Genomic DNA, 16,803 nt, shown 5'->3' with positions numbered 1-16,803 from the left:
TCGTCACAAAGGGCGCGGGCATCTCTGGCGCCGCTAACGCGCGCTAAATCGCGATATCGCGTCCAGCGACGACTCTCGGGGCCCCCTCCGTTCCAGGCGCGCGCTCGGCCGGCTTTGGGAGCGGGGGCCGCGCGAAGGAATCGGCGCCGCGGCTCGGGCTGAGCTTCACCCAGCCGCGCTCCTTCCGTGCGCTTCCATCCCGGTGGCACGGCGCCGCGCGGCGCCCGCACTTGGCTTTTGGGGCGGTTTCGGAACGGCGCTCAGCCTAAGTCGCTCAGCTCCTTTTCTCCCCGAGAGCCGCGCCCGCCGCTGAGAAGAAGCGAGCAGGCCGCTCCTCCCAGAGGCCGCCGGCCGAGTCGCGCCCCGCCCCGCGCCACAGCGGAACTTCCCGCAGCGCCGCGCGCCGTTCCCGCCCTCACTCCGCGCCCCGCGCCAGGCGGCGCCGGGCCGCGTGCTGGCCGCGCTCTCCGGCGGTGCCGTTTAACGGCGCCTCGGTGTTCCGCTTCGAAGGCAGCCGGCTGGCGGAAGACGAGCCCTCCGTCGCTAAGTCTTAAACCGTCCGAAGCGCTACGAGAGCCCTGACTTCCTGCTCGCTTTGCTCCCGGAACGCCGCGCGCCGCCCGCGTTTCCTGCGGAGCCGTTCGGTGCCACACACGGCGGAAGGAGCGCCGGCGCCGGGGGACCTCGAGCTGCTCCGGGACGGCGGGACGCGGCCATGGGGAAACGGCAGCACCAGAAGGACAAAATGTGAGCGGGGCGGGGGCCGAGCGGGGCGGGGAGCGGCGGGACCGCGCGATCAGTGTGCTGACAGCGCTGTGCCCGCAGGTACATCACGTGTGCCGAGTACACGCAGTTCTACGGCGGCAAGAAGGCGGGTGAGTGCGTGTCCGTCCGTGTGTCCGTCCGTGTGTCCGTCCGTCCGTCCGTCTTGGCACGGGCCGATCCCGGAACAGCGCACGTTAATGCCGTGTTTTCTCTCTCACGAACAGACCATCCCCGAACTAATTTCAGGCGGATATCGTTTGATCACTGCAGGTAAGGCACGCAATGCATTATCGTTATTAAATGACCGACGTCTGGGCCCGGCGTTGCCCGGAGCTCAGTGCCCCCATCAGGCCGTGCCCTGACGGCCCTGCGTGAGCAACGTGCAGATGAGGACTGAAATGATAACAGCGCTTCCTACATCTGCTGGGCTGCATCCCGTGGCTGAAAGAACACACGAGTGATAAAATAGAGCAGTTATTGCCTGCGTGCCCATCTCACACATCTGTGCAATCAGAACGTGGGTCTCTTCTTTCCTGGTCAGGACGTGACTGGGTTGCTATCCAGCAAGCTGAGGCTGCCGTTAGATAGATCGAAGGGACAGTTATACTATTGTTTTCTGCTGACTTTACTTCTTGAAGTGCTGATGGAACCTGCCGTGCTCAGGGAGCGTCGCAGTATCCAGCCCGTGGCTGTGGGTGCTCAGCTGCGTCTGAAAGCCTTTCAGAAACTTTGTTTTTAGTGGAACTTACATAGAACCAGGCAGTGTGTGCTGGTAACTGCTCAGTGTTTTCATTGGTATTGGCCTTTCTTTAACATGCAGCTGAATCAGCAAAATGTTGTTAACTTCTGTTGTCGTCATGATTTCCAGCTGATTTTGCTAAAAAAATGTCTTTTTTTTCCTAGTTTGTCTCTGCAGCCATTTGAATACCCAGTTTGTACACCGGATGGGATGGTCTTTGACATATTGTAAGTTCCTGTCTGTTCTTAGCTCTTCTTGTGTTGCTGTGTAACCATCTATTGATCTAAGCAAGTTGGTAGAAATTTATTGTGCCTGTTTAAAATAATAGAGGTTTCTAATGGTGCTTATCTCATAATTTTCTTCCTTTTATTTTCAGAAGCATTGTTCCTTGGATAAAGAAATATGGAACCAACCCAATCACAGGAGAAGTAAGTGATGGTTGTATTCACTGATATGTTGGCTTTCTGTATGTTCACTTTCCTATTTAACACGTGGAAAAAAAGTGCTTCAGTGAGAGTAAAAGAAGTTGAACGATATTGAAAATATGAAATTTTTGGCATCAAGTTTGCTAAAATGAAAGTACAGGCTTACAAGATGAGCTTTTCTGCTGCCTTGTTATAAGCAAATTCTAGTCCATGCAGGCAGGGTGCTGCCTGGCTCATCTGTGCTGAGACTTGCAAAGACTTTCGCAGCTGAATATTAGTGCAGATAAGTTGTAGTTCAATCTGCAGAATTGTTGGAATTATCTTGACAATGTGTCTCAGATAGCTTTCCTGCCTCCTCCATGATAGTTAACTGACCAGTTCTCACACTATGACCAGTGCTGTAGTGTTGTTCCCCCCCTTTTGCTATGTTAATGGTAGTTATGAAGGGATTGCTTTCTGTGTGAAGCTCTAGAGGACCAGACAGATATGAAATAATGGAAAGGTTTCCTTGTTGAAATCATTCTGTCTTCTGATACGTTAAAAGAAAGTTAGTTCTTTTTGAAGATGTAGGTTTTAAACAGACATTGTTGCTCACTGGCTGTGGTCCTTTCCTTGAGCGAGTGCAGTTCCTTTCCTGACCGCGAGGCGGCAGCCGTGGCACGGGGTTTGGGGTTGGTTTATGGTTTGGGCTGTGGTTTCCTTTGAAACATCTTGGGTTCGATTAAAGGTTCCCAGCCGACGGATTCAAGGAGACTTTAACAGTATTCAGGCAAGATAATTTAGCTTGGGCTTAGCTTGTGCCCTTGGATGAGAAACCTAGAGATGGGCATGGTAGGGTGGGTTTGTGATGATGTGAGGCAGCAGTGGGGGCCGGCCAGGTGCCCACCTCTTGTGCAGAGCCTGGCTGAGCTGCCCTGGCAGCACGTGGTGAGCGTCCTCACCCAGCACTGCTTGTGTCTGAATGCAGGCACTGCTGTTTTCTCAAATCGTTTGGGTGGGGAGGGTTGGTAATGTGATGTTTGCCTGAATGTTTACAGCCACTCTCAAAATCAATAGCTTTATACCCTGAAAATAAAATATTGCAACTAAGTCTGTTATTTTATAGCTTTGGAAAAGTCATTTTCCATTATGTTTTTTAAGCATTTGTAGCTACTTGTTCTCCCAAGTGTTGGCGGCTGGTGTTACTGAACTTTATTGTGAGGGCATAAAAAAGTATTTTCAGTCTCAGTCAATCTCATGAAAATGCGCTGCCGGTCTTGGGGTGGCAGAGGCTTGTTGGGCAGGTGAAGGAGGAGGCTGCCATTACCACCAATTGTGTCCATCCCAGTTTGAAAATGAACGCTTCTCACTGCACTCAGAAAGCTCTTAGCTGTCTAACCACGGGAAATCCTGCCCAAAAGGATGTGGAAAGTGAAGAAAAGTTGAAACTTCCTTAATCTAGAAGTGTTTCTACCATGTACATGTTTTGAAAGCACAGATACAGAGGCAGGTAGCACTGGTTATTGTTTCTTCACTTCAGAAATGAACACAGTGAGGAAGAGGGCTTGAGAATTTGTGCTTGTTTTACAGTATTACGAATAGAGAAGCCGCACTGTACTGGAGGCGTAAGAAGTATGTCAGCCTGGATTGAAGGCTGCAGTGTTAAAGCACAGCTTAAATTCCCACCTGGCTCTGCAGTTCAGCGCTGTGTGCCATTACCACCTTGCAGAGCCCGCTGTGTGGGACGGCCGTGTGTGTGGGCAGTGAGCTGAGCACGACGTGTTGTGGGCAGGCATTGGGCTGTGCTGGCGGGGATAGGAAGCACTGTGGCCTGAGCTGAGCATGTGTGAGTTCAGGTTTCACGTGACCCCTATGGGCTGAATCAATGTTATTGTGGCTTTAAACTCTAGCTCGCGTGGTAGATGTGGTTATTTACTGTAGATTGCGGTTTTAGCCGTGTTATTCCAGGTGTGTTTCTAGTTAATGAACAGCAGATGATGGATGTCTGCGCAGAGGATCTGGTGTGGCTCCTGGAGCTGTCAGGAAAACATTGCTGCTGTTGGCAGAGTTCTGTACGCTGCGCTTCCAGAGCACATCTCAACCTGCTGCCGCCCGCAGCATCGCGGTCTGAGGGCTGCGATGGCCTTTAGAGCGTGGCGTATTGCAGCACGACTCAGGTCTTCCTTCAGCTCTTCTCTTCTTGAAAAGGTTTTTCCCATGACAGAGTGGTGCTCCTTCTGGGTGTTTTGGTTCTTTCTGTAGATGGACAATGCTGGGAAGAAAGTACTGCGTGGTGCTAGAGAGCAAGCTGCCCCTAAGGCAGGATCCCATGGTCAGAGTGCTGAACTGAGAGGGAGGTGACTTGGCTGGGTGAGATATTTGTCATGACTCAGCAAACTTCAGGTGAATGGCACATGACCCTTCCATATGTTTGGTTGGTTTTTTTCCTCGCAGGGTCTGAGCACAGCACCTGAGATCAAAGTAGTGTCTTACATTGCCTTGCTGGGGATTTGGAAATGGGTGGTTGTTGGAGCAGTGACTCCAGGTCTCGTTTGGTTGTAGTGCAATGATACAAAAAGGGGAATTGTAGCTTTTTTGCTCTTCAGCTGCAAAATTTGAAGTCTGTTTCTTAGTTTTTCTGATGATCTGAGTCGTATCCCCATTGCATGGGTGCAAACACCAGTTGCCTTTTTTTTTTTTACTTCAATTTACATAAACTTTCCTCATATGTTTGAAATGAAGGAAAGAGGCATTTTTCTTGTTTACCTGTAAAAGTTTCTGTCTGGAGTGGGAATACAGCTTAGTGAGTAACAGCTTATAAGGAGCAGAGAACAAAGCTTACAGCAGTAAAACCAAGGCAGGCTTTGTTGTTGCGGTGATTCAGACGCTGTCGTGTTGCAGAGCTCAGGGTGCAGCCATCAGCAGTAATCCTGGAGGGCTGTCTGAGGTCTCCTGCTCTCTGGCATCTGCTCTGCAGGCAGCATGCTCTGCCTTGACTGGTGTTTGCTTTCCTGCTGCCGAGGGATCCTTTTGATGGCTTTTCATCTGAGAGGTCTTCTCTCACTTCTGGGTCTGACCGGCTAATTCTGGTTTTTATTTATGCCAGAACTCTGCTTTTCCCTCTTTGTGTTTACAGTTGTGTACCCAGGGCAGTGGAATGTAATGCTTCCTTGACGTTGCCTTGCTGAGACTTGTCCTTTCCTGCCAGGTGTTCTTGCCTTTAAGTTCTCTGTACTTCATATGGTTGCAGTCATCTTCTGCACCTGTTTAATTTTAATTTATCCTCTTTGAATGTGGATAATCATAATCACATGCGGTCGCTGCCGCTAAGGCGATGGGAGTGCTGTCTGGTGTCTTCCTGAAGTTCACTTGGTAATACTTTGATTTATTACTGATGTTGGTTTAAGACAGAAAACATTTCCTGAGCTTGTGCTGAGGTGTGAGAGGTGCTGTTGGAATGTGAGGATCTTCTCTTTCTCGCTGGTTTTCAGAGGCCCATTGGAATCTGTGAGTAGGAGCAGCTGCCCCGCACAGCTCTGTTGGGGTGCCCTGAGTGCAGCTCTGTGCTGTGCTGTGCAGTGCAGTGCTGTGCTGCCTTGGCCGCAGGGATCATCAGCTGTTAGTCAGCAGTCTGAATGAGCTCACATTTGACTTGTGACCGTGAATTTTCAAGGCCTTGGGATAGAAGCATGTCTTGGTGTGATTCCTGCCCGGAGGAGCAGTTGGGAATTTGTGTGTTGTAACTGGAAATGGTCATATAAAGCAGGAGGGCCCAGGGTAACACTGAGGCTGATAACCAGAAAAAGGACTGCTTTTTTTTGCTGTGTTTTCCAAAACTTTCTCTTTTCTTATTGGTAAACATAGGGATAGTTGGTCATTCCTCTTCCAAAACCATAGCTGTGCTTTGCAGTAGTGCCTGCAGCATCACTAATGGCTGGCTTTTATCCATCTTGAAAGGTGAGTTTATTTTTCAGATCCTTGCATCTCTGGAGTGATAGGCTTCTGAGTGCATTAAGAGTGAGGGTTTAGTCTTACATAAGGAACTGCATGTCTTTTTCTCATGGTAATTCATGTTAATGTGCTCTTCGGTACAGCAACACTACTGCTATCTGCAAGCTGCGTGTTAGCAAGCATACCTTTATGATTGTGTGGACAAGGCTTTGGTGACCATATGGTGTCAGTTTAATTAAGATTTAAACGTGGAAATACAAAGGAGGTGGGTAATAAAACATTTTGGAACCTTTTGTGCCATTTCCACACCAGTTCAGTAGGGGGCTGGAAGCCACACACACTTGGTAGTTGTTCATATGACACACATCTCATGTTGATGCTGTTGAACCGAACATAGAAACCATAGCTTGAATCAGGAGGCCGTTCTGCCTGTTTTTGGCCTCTCACCGTGATTTTCCCATGAAACACTGACCTGCATGAATGAAACGTATCTTATTAAACTAGCACTGCTCTTTCCCATTGCATTCCCATACTGTGTAATCTTGCTGAGGATTTCCAATGCCCTCTGTTATCATTAAATTCATTTACAACATCTAAAATAAGCGATGGTATACATGGAGTTATTCAAATAATATTCTAGCATTCAAATAACATTGTAATATTTCTTGTACGAAAAATGGTGTGAGGGCTTCTTGAAATTGGAAGTTGTGCGCAATGAATCACAAGTGTAGACTCTAAAGAATTTAGTGCAAAATTCATCTGCTAGTGTTAAGTTAAATTTGGTGCTTGGTGGGCAGTGCTGTAGTTCAGTATTACAGTTTGGTTTGCCTCTCACCTGTATTTGGGAAACTCTGCTTGTTTGGGTGGGATGAGAACCCTCTCATGCACTGATTTACAGGAGTCAGCTCTCACTGCGTGTCACCAACTGCCCTCGTGTGGTTGGAGAGTCAGATGTGCCCGTTGGCATTGTTTTGCAGTCTGTATCCAGCGGGTCAGAGCCTCATTAACAAAACGAACATGCTGCCTCAGAACGAGGGACTCGGAGTGTAACTGACTGATGCACGAGGATTGCAGGTCGTGTCTTCACGAGAGACACGGCGATGACAAAGGACGATTCGGTTTGAAACAGCCGCCGTGCCCCATCTGCAAGCTGCCGCTGCGCCTCGTTAACCTGTGCTCCCTAACGACCTCTGCGTGGCCACAACAAAGGCAGCGCCCTTCGGTGTCAGCGACAGATGGGGTGCTGGGGCTCCTGGTGGCTGAAAGTCGCCTGCAAGAGGAGGCAGCGAGGAGAGAATCTCCTGCCTGTCCTGGGGGCTGCTTTGAGCCCTTCCTTGCTGTGGAGCATCTGGCACCACATGCCATTAAGAACGCCTGCTCTCCCGTGTTCTTGCTTCAGATGCTTTTAGCCATGAATATACAGCTTTGATCCCTGCTTAGGGGGAGTGGTGTGTGCTTGTGGCCTTTCATCTTCGTTATGAATTTAGAATTTTAATTAGATCAAGTGGTTTTTGTTAACATTGCTTTTTCCTTTCCTCACTGGAGACTGACTGAAACTGGGTGATAAGTGTGTGGGGGGAGCTCAGGTCAGAAACAGTTTTGAACCTGAGCTGTACATTCAGTATTTGAGCTCCTTTGTGTTTTACTGCTAGTAAGAAATTAATGAAAATAAGCACTTTAACTCATGTAAGGGCTCACTCACTGCTGTCTCTGGGAAGGCCGGTGTCTGCTTGTGGCATACTGGACATTGTCATGGCAACAAACTGACGGTGCTTAGAAAGCTTTGCCTTTTTTTTGATGGAGAACAAATAATAGCAGATTCACCCACATGCGAGATAACCATGTTTTCAAATGAAATGAAGAACGTGGGGTGGGGCAGAGGGGATAAAATATGGTTTTATATCATGTTCTTTCATATATCCTGTGTAACATCTTTCATAGACATATCTCTGTTTCCGTGCAAGATCAGCACGGGTTTTCCATGGCAGCCCTGCTGGAAGCACAGTGTGCAGGCTGTGCTCTGCTCCGGGCACACTGCGTGCAGCTGTGCGATGCCACGGTTGGGGCCTTTGTAGGCCAGGGCCATCTTTTGTAGCGGATTGGAGCGTGGCTTTGCTGTCCTGGCACTCCAGAGATTTCCTTTGACAAAAGCCTATATCCCCCTCCTGTCTTTCCGTGCGTTAGATGTGCTCGTCGACTTCTCTCAGTATCTCTGACTGCGTTTTCCACACGTTTCCTCGTGGGCAGCTCTCAGCCCGCTCTGTGCAGCAGGTGGCACGGCCCGGCCCGCTGCCGGCACGCAGAAGCTCCCTGTGGTGCGGGGCTGCTGGGAGGGCAGGGCTGGCGCACCGCAGCCATCGCTCTCGTCCTGGGAGAGGCTCCAGGCAGAACGTGTGCTTCACGTCTTACGCGAGCATCGCTGTTGTGTTGTCTCTTAACTTACTGCTGACATGTAAGGGCTGGTCTTGGTGAAGAGAGATGCCAGCACGAGCAGCTGATGCACCATGAGTAACTGCTGCTGGAAGTGAACCTTTTGTATAGTGTGGGAAGATGTGACCCAAAACACCACACAGATCCCCTGGGTATCTAGTAAGGGCCCAAAGGCCTATTGCACTTCTGACAGTACTTCATACTTTGGCAGGTGAAACAGTGCATTACAATTTTTATTGCCTTTAAGATCTGTTCAGGAGTTCAGTCTCTCTTTTCCACTAAATTTCTGTCAAGATATAAATCTGAATCTTCAACCACATTATGCTGTTTCTTAGGAAACTGTTTCCATTTTTGTTTAAAGATGATCTGATCCAGTGAGCAGGGGAGATACTGTAAAGGCCTTTCTTTAAACGATCCCAGAGGTATTTCTAAAGAAGTTTTTTTGGTAACATAATTCCTGGACTGCCCAGCAGCAGCTGGATGTTGCTTTGTTATTAAGTTGTTTAAGTTGAATGGATCTGTCGAGGTTCATACGCTTGTTTTGGTGGCTCTGCCGTTTCCCTACTGCTTCTCTGACAGTTTTGTTCTAGTAAAAAGATCAGTGAGTAAATGAATAAGGTCCTGCATTCAGTTAGTCATTTCAGACTTGCTGTTGCCTTTGCCCTTTCTTTGTAACCCAGCAGCATGCAGACGATGCTTTCATTTTGTTGGTGGTTTGTTTTGAGAAAAACACGTATCACCCAACCTGGCTTCTCTCTTCCTTCCTCCATCTGGTTTCTATTAGCTCTTGCTGCACTTCTGGCTGATACATTAGAGAGATGGTTACCTTTCTGGCAGCCCATCATCTTACCAGAGGACAAAACTGCTTGGAGAAGTGCCTTCCTGCAAACAGACGAACCCAGCTGCCATGGTGTGTACTGCCTGAACCAGACGTAGAAATTCCTATGGGCAGAAAGCCCCACTGCCAGGGTTTCTCTGGTGTGGTTATCGCTGTTTGCCATCACAACTGAACTGGCAGAGCCAGCCCCACAGCTGGCAGATCTCTGCTCAAATCTGTTTATAAAAGCTGGCTGCGTTACAAAAACCTCCCTGAGCTGCTCAGGTGCCTGCTTTGGGAGAACTCATTGTTTCTTTGAAAAGGCCCTGTGCTTTGTGTGCTTTTAACTTTTAACTTTGATTTGGCAGCAAAACCGTTTCTGATAGCTGATACAATCGGAGGGCTCTCTTCCCACTGAGGTGCTGGCTCAGAGCGGAGGCTGGCAGGGCCGGCCCTGGGCTGGGTGCTGTGCTGGGTGCTGCCCTGCTGGGGGCACATCGCCCCGAAGGGGTGAGGCAAAGGAAAATTACAGTTATCTTAGAAGAGGTAGTGAACCTGATTGCCAAAATAACTCACTGCTGTGTGACCCTCTTCAGAGGTCCTTTCTGAATCATCGCTTCTGATGGGCAGCAGCAGTGGTTGCCTCTGCTTCTTGTGGCCCTGGTCAGTTGGTGCTAGGGCAGGGCTGTGTCATCTCTCTGGCCCCCTGGCTTTGCCCAGCCCCGTGCTGTGTCAGACCACAATGCCATAAATAAATTGGCCGTGTCCCTGTTCTCATGCGCTGTGAGCCTTGTTCTTGTGGCTGTAACCTACATTCCCAGGGTCTTGGTTTTTTTGATCCAACTTGCAACATAATGTTAATATATGATGCTCTATTAAAATACTGACACTCATGTTGCCATTTCTGTTATTTCCATGTTTAGATTCTGTTGTCATTAATTTTCCTTGTGCTTCATTTTCTTTAGAAACTAGATGCCAAATCCCTTATAAAGCTGAATTTTGCTAAGAACAGTGAAGGTAAGTACTAACTTTCTGTTCTTGTTGGCTTGCTTCTTTCTTAATGAATGCTTTAATAAATCCCAGTTTGTCTCACTCATGGCGAAGTGACATAGCTTGTGTTCTGTCCTGGCTTTAATGTTTTTTTTTAGTAGAATAACTGCTTTCTGTAATTAGTGTGTTCACCTTTAAAGCCCCATTTCTGTTTTTCTCTATTCTGGGGAGCTGTGAATTATTCAGCAATTCCTTTGTAATACAGCTACCCCTGGAGTAAGGGAACATTTACTTTAAGGAAATTTTCTGAAATGGCTCTTTCTGTATTTTCTCTTTTTCTTTTTCCTACCTTACATACGCCATTATTTGCTGTTCTCTTGGTTTTGAGCAACTTTTTGTTTACGAAAGGAATTGGTTTTAAATGAACGTGGGGGATTTTGTCACTAGACGCACATGGGAAAGCAGCCTCCAGCTGTATTTCTGCAGGATTAAAGGTATAAAATCTGCCATCAAAGTGAGGATTCTTGGAACAAGGCAGAAAAGTGGAGATGAATTTCTCTTTTGCAAGACAGATAATGACCTCTTCAAAATGAGACTGGCAAAGATGAGGTGGGAATAAAATTCAGGAGTGTCTGTTTCCTTATCCTACGAGGGTCCACAGAATACAAGGTCTGTTCTCTGGCTGATGGATTTCCTCTGTTTTGTGTTCCCTCTGTCCCGAGAGCAGGGGGGAAATGATCAGTAGTAACTGTAGCCAAGTTTCTTGAAAGACATTGTGAAACTGTGCTTTGCTTGAAGAAGTGCAGTTCATAATACTGGGGTGGAATGACAGCAGCCATGCACTCCTAGAGTTCTTTTCCATACAAAGGTGAATGCTGTATCATTAACAAATTGAGGGAGAAAGCAATGAAATAGGAAGACTAAAAAGTTATGTTTTTGTCTGTCAGCAAACCTTTATTTAAGTCTTAACATGTAGAATCCTTGCTACATCTTCAGGTATAGCAGTCCCTTCCACTTCAGGATCCCTCCTTAGTGGAGTACCTTTTTTCAGTATCGCCTCAGGCTCTGCTTTTGCTAGGATTGGCATCGTGGTGTTTTGTTCTTTTTGCATGTAGCTAGAGCAAGGCCTCACATTTCATTGGTGTGTTTGTGCTCCCATCAGCTGGGCCATACCTGGCTGCCTCTGCTAGAAAGTCCTTTTTAAACTTTCTCTTTAATATATCTTTCATTTTCAGCTTAGTGACATCAACAGAAATAGGCCTCAGCTGCTGCTTGCTTCTCCACGTTGGAGATCAGTGCCTCCTCTGGCCAATCCGTTAATCGGTGAACACTCTGCAGGTGCTTCCCTTCCTGTCCCTGCAGGTGCTGTGAGCAATCTCTGTTCCGGCCTCCCTGCTGGTTTTGATTTTCAGATGGTAATTAGGACAAAAAGAACCAAACAGACCCAACCTATTTCAGAATCTCACCCAAACACTCAGGTCTAGCAAAATAATCAAGTATTAACAACCTCCTCTAATTGCTTCTGTGGAGCTCATCCCATTTTTCTTTTCCCTCACACGCTGGCTTCCATCAGTGTGCTTGTTATTGACATGCTTAATATTTATGCTGACCCTCTGGGAAATTCACAGCTTGGTGAGAGCAGAAGCTGCGTTCCTTATCAAATAACGTGCTCAGACTTAATGGCATTCTGCTTGCCTCATTTGAATGCAAAACACTCTCCTCTCTGAAAAGTGCAGCAGCCGCTATGAGCTTTCGCTGGGTGTGAGCTAAACTTTGTTTCTGGGAACGACACCAAAAGTAGAGTTTGGGTGTGGTAAGGTAGAGGCCCGTGCCCTCAGCAGAGCTTTAATTGCAGCAATAACAGTTATAGTGTGATACTTCATTGATACCATGCATGTTGGACAAAGCTGTGTTGGGAGCCTAAGGGCAGCAGATTTCAAAACTGCACTTTCATTGCTTGGTTTATAATTCTCTGAGGTGTCACTTTTCACTTTTTTTTTTCCCTCTTTGGTGCTGAAGAATCAAAGCACAGTTAAACACTCTGAATTTACTCTGAAATTATGTACACTCTGAATTTACAATTCATATTAGAAAGAAATGTGAATATCCTTCACAGAAGTACCAGAAATCAGCTATTTCAAATTAGTTGCAAGGACTCCATGCTAAATCCATGCTCTTTGCCTCAGGTAAATACCACTGCCCGGTGCTGTTTACTGTATTCACCAATAACTCCCATATTGTGGCCATCAAGACAACGGGAAATGTCTTTGCCTATGAGGTATGTTGTGTGTTGCACTTTGTTGTTTTACACTTTAGAAAGGTAGGTAGGCACTGCTGTGTTTTACAGCCAAGGAAATGAAGATCAAGGGGATGGACTGGCTTCACAAACTGCTGTCTGACCTGAGCTAGCAGCAGGTAGATGTCAGCTCTGTGTAAAGCCGCCTGTCTTCTACCATCTGTAAAATACTTCTAGAAAATTCAGAGATTTTGTTTTTTGTGGTCCTTCTGTGGTGAATTTGGTTAAAATTATTATTATTTTTAAAAGCACAAGAAAAACCTGATGACTTTTGTAGGGATTAAGCGGCGTTTCATCTTCATGCATACAATGAAAACATTGTAGCTGCCAGTTGAGAATGAAGTGCAAAATTATTTTATCACCTGCACTTTCTGAGTGGTATCATGTATTTACTTGTAATGTTTACACATTATAATTCATTTTTTAATACCTGTGTCTTTCACCTGGCTGTTAGGCAGTTGAGCAGCTGAACATAAAACCAAAATGCTACAAGGATCTCTTGACAGATGAGCCCTTCACCCGGCAAGACATCGTGACGCTGCAGGTGAGCTATGTCTTATTATAGGGGTGGTGTTGCTGGTTTTTTCTCAGAAAGAAACATTGTGTATATCCTGTATTTGTGCAGTATCACTACATGAATAGAGAAGCTTCATTCTGTATTTGTGTCTTGGAGAGAGGGGCAGAATGGGAACTGCTCAGTTGTCTTTGTTATCCAGATGAGCCACAAAGATACCGTATAACATAAAGGCTGATGCACCTCTACTGTGTTTTTTATGTGCCTAGTAGACAGGTAGAATGCTGAGCTTTATAAATAGATTAAAATAGAAAAAAAGGATGGTGCACAAAAAATGTCAAGGATGCAGTGGTGCAATGTAAAAATGTGAATATTGACAGTGCATTTGCAGTTGCTTGCTTTTCACTGAATACAAGATGTGTGTAATTGTTTTAATTACACATTAATTGTAATAAGTTTTAATTACACACCTACACACAAGTTTTTTGTTTTGTTTTTCTCTAAATGGTACCTGAAAGAGTGCTGTGATACCACTGATTCATTGGGAGATATGTCCAGAATCATCTCCAGCTATTAGAGAGCCAACGCCATGTTGGGAAGTTGTTGTGTGTAAGACTTTAAGGTTGAAGTTGGTTGTCCTTATTCTTCTGGAGGTACCTGAGACAGTCAGAGGTTTGGGAGAGCACTTCTTACAGACTGTTTCCTAGATGTGCAGTAGATTAAGCAGCAAACCATAAGATTTTTAAGTGCTTCCTTTGGAATGCTTGGTTTTTTTGAGTGGATTCCTATGTTTTTCTTCTACTACTTTTTAACAAAATTAAAACCTTATGAAAACAGCATTGTAAATGGAAAAACATGTAGAAGTGTTTCAAATTTTAGAAATACTTATTTACAAGTGGAAATACAGTATAAGAGCATCTAAAGCTTATTTAAAAGCAGCTGTTTTAACCTTGCAAGATTTCAAGATAAGGCAAAAAATTTCAAGGCTTGTTCCTATGGGAGTGAGTCAGCCACTAACAAAGAGTAAGCATTCTAATTCCAATAGAAAAATGTATTTCATTTATGTATAAATGTAAATGAAATATATCCCTTCTTCCCTGTTTATATTTACCATATTTATAAATATTTTTCTCTTTATTCTTTTGGGACTAGTGAGGTCAGGCTAATGCAACAAAGTAAAATGTTTTTAACCCAAGGAATGCGAAAAACAGCTGTTTTGGTATTGAGAGCTCCCAACAGCAGGTTGGATGCAACTTGAATGTAACTGCCTGGTTGATGGATTTGAAACAGTGAAAAATGACAACATGTGTGAATAAAAATATTTCTTTGCATCAGGATAGAAAACTGAATGACTTCGAGCAAATAATTGAAATATGCAGTCATTTAAAATTGCTTTGATACATTTTGTAGGTTCAGAATTGAATGTATACGTAGTGTGTACATATAAGTGTATAGAAACAAAGAGTCCTATGACGTGCGTAGCTTTGATTTTTCATAAAAGCCACGTATCCTGTAGTCTCCTAAATCTCAAAATGCAATAATTTTATGTTGTCTGTGTGTATCTTTAATTAATATTTTTCATCTCCATTCTGTTCTGAACATGTTGGATTTCTTTCTTGCTTGGAGTAACAAGTCCATGAGCAGCTTCCAGCTTCATGGAGGTCACTGCCATACGTTCCTGTCTTTCTCCCACATTCATGTAGGGCGATGTTCTTAGTGCATGAGAAGATTGGTTCATCTTGGGTCAGCTGCTCATTACAGTTTGCTGTTAACTACGCTTCTGTGGTGTACAATCTTGTAGCATACGCTTCTCAAAGAAGATTGGAAAAAGCAAATCTGTGCTCACTTTTGAGATTGGACTGGGAGGGATTTTGACCATTTTCCATTGAGCATACTGCATGACAACTGCTGCCAGCTTGCAGCCATACCTAGATTTTTCTTATTCTACTCAAATGCCACCCACAGCCAACTTGATTAGTTGGGGGCAGAGCACAGCCTGAAATGGAATGGCGCCTGGGTGTTCAAAGTGTCGCTGTGTGTTTGGTGTAAGATCCTGTTGTGATTTTCTTCATGTGAATTGTTAAAAGACAAGCCAGTGTCTCCTCCCTAAATTCTCTTGCTGTCAGCACTGTGTGCAGTTTGTTGTCTTTGCCCTGCCAAGCTCTGCCACCTGTGGCTTTGGTTCTTGGCCAGAGTTCGTGACTGCAATCTGTTGTGTTTTAGCTCCAGAGCTCTGTCCCAAATCCTGCTTCTCTTAAAAAAAAAAAAAAAAAAAATACAAACAAACAAACAAAAAAACAACCTTTAAATTCCTTGAAATTTATTGTTATTTCTTTTTCCCATTGCCTCCTGTTAGTTGATTGCTGTGGTGTCTGAGGGTACTGGGATTGGAGTGAGTGGGTAGCAATGACCCAACAGTTTGTCCAAAAGATAAATATAAAGAAAGTTGCTATAAAAGAATCTTTTGCTTTGCAAACAACAGCTGAATAATAGGATGTCTGTAGTAGCTCTCTTTATCAATAGGAAATGATATTTCCAGAGTCTGACTCTGAACGTCCCAGGAAGCAGGTGAGGTACCTGTGCTAGGGAGTGCAATAGATGATGGGTGAAAAATTTGAGTAATGTATGATCACAGATTGTGCCATCACATTTTTCCTTATTGGTGCAGAAAGGACAAAGCTACAGCTGCTAGGGATGTTCTGCTAGAATAGCGTGTGACCTCAGAGTTGACCTCTGTCTCCTAATGTATGTAATTAAAAAAAAAAAAAAAATGTTGTTTTCAGGAGAGAGATAATTGCACAAAATTCTTTTTGTTCCATTCTCAGTGCTAACTGCTGTTCAAACAGCAATCACAGCCCTTCCCTGCTGCCTTTTTTGGTGAGACACTCGTCTGGTCTCTCATTTTTAGTGACAGTTATTTGTGTCCTTTTGCTTTTTAGTGTACTTTTTTAAAATGACGATTTATTTTGGATCTGGAACTAAAAAAACCCAAAGCAACAAGAGCACTTCTTTCATGGTTAATAGCACTGCCCTCGGTCTATGTCACGCTTCTCACTGTGAGCAAGTCTGCGGTGCTTCCTGCACTGGCGTGGGCAGAACTTGCCCTGCGCCCTGCTGAATGCAGAGGTCCTGGGGCATCGCACGGCAGCTTTTCATCAGCTGTGCAATGTTTTCCAGCCACTCAGGGCAGGATGTGAAGTATAATACCATGTCCTGGTGTACGAGATAATTACCAAGCATGGCACTGACATAAACTTTGATGTAGTTATTCAGGGAAAAGATGGCACCTGTTCTGGTTCCGTATCTTGCTGACAATGTCAGAAGAACACGTGGTGCTTGAACCCCTTCCTGTACTCTGTCAGTCATAGCATTACTGCTTATTTTAGACTGCAGCTCTTTACCTCCAAGCTGTATTTGCCTTTTCTTAGTGGTGTGATCTTGCCACAAACTGCACTCAAACTTTCCATTTTTCTACAGTGCAGGTGTTATTTTTTTCTCAAGTTCTCTCTTTAATATCAGTATTTCTGATATTTTTTTTTTCTCTCAACTGTTCAGGTCTGTATCTTTTTCATGTGGGGTATTGCTATTTTTTGTGTCAGTTTTACAGTTTCTGTACAGCCTAAGCAGCCATGGTCAAGATGTAGTTCTTGACAAGCTGTTAAACACCATTGGCATTTGTGGCAGAACTAAGCAACTAAGTTGGAGGCAGCTGAGCTGCACACTGCTCATTGATACTCCTCATCTCTTTCTCCTTTGCTCTTTGTGTAGCAGAAAGGCAGAGCGGCCTTTCGCTCAGTTATGGCTGAGGGCTCTTAGAGGGCAGATCCTGCATGAATGCACTAGCAGAGTGGCTGAGAGGATTGTGGCACAGCAGTCTGTCCTGTGCAAACTGCGTGT

General features: G+C 45.3%; 1 protein-coding gene across 1 annotated transcript in view; it reads left to right on the top strand.

Moving 5' to 3' along the window:
* The first annotated feature begins 359 nt into the window (after positions 1-359).
* The window catches only part of PPIL2 (peptidylprolyl isomerase like 2), a 58,144-nt gene continuing 41,700 nt past the window's right edge, over positions 360-16,803 (top strand). Inside the window, exons 1-8 of the mRNA XM_010719965.4 lie at positions 360-747; positions 826-875; positions 990-1,035; positions 1,669-1,731; positions 1,881-1,932; positions 10,072-10,123; positions 12,283-12,374; positions 12,847-12,936. Coding sequence (XP_010718267.1) covers positions 716-747; positions 826-875; positions 990-1,035; positions 1,669-1,731; positions 1,881-1,932; positions 10,072-10,123; positions 12,283-12,374; positions 12,847-12,936 — 477 coding nt within the window. The 5' untranslated portion in view covers positions 360-715. The remainder of the gene's footprint in view (positions 748-825; positions 876-989; positions 1,036-1,668; positions 1,732-1,880; positions 1,933-10,071; positions 10,124-12,282; positions 12,375-12,846; positions 12,937-16,803) is intronic.

This window comes from Meleagris gallopavo, chromosome 17 (genome assembly GCF_905368555.1).
Source record: "Meleagris gallopavo chromosome 17, MGAL_WU_HG_1.1, whole genome shotgun sequence".
Taxonomy (NCBI): domain Eukaryota; kingdom Metazoa; phylum Chordata; class Aves; order Galliformes; family Phasianidae; genus Meleagris; species Meleagris gallopavo.
Note: the sequence above shows the minus strand (reverse complement) of the source record. Positions and strands in the feature narration are given on the sequence as shown.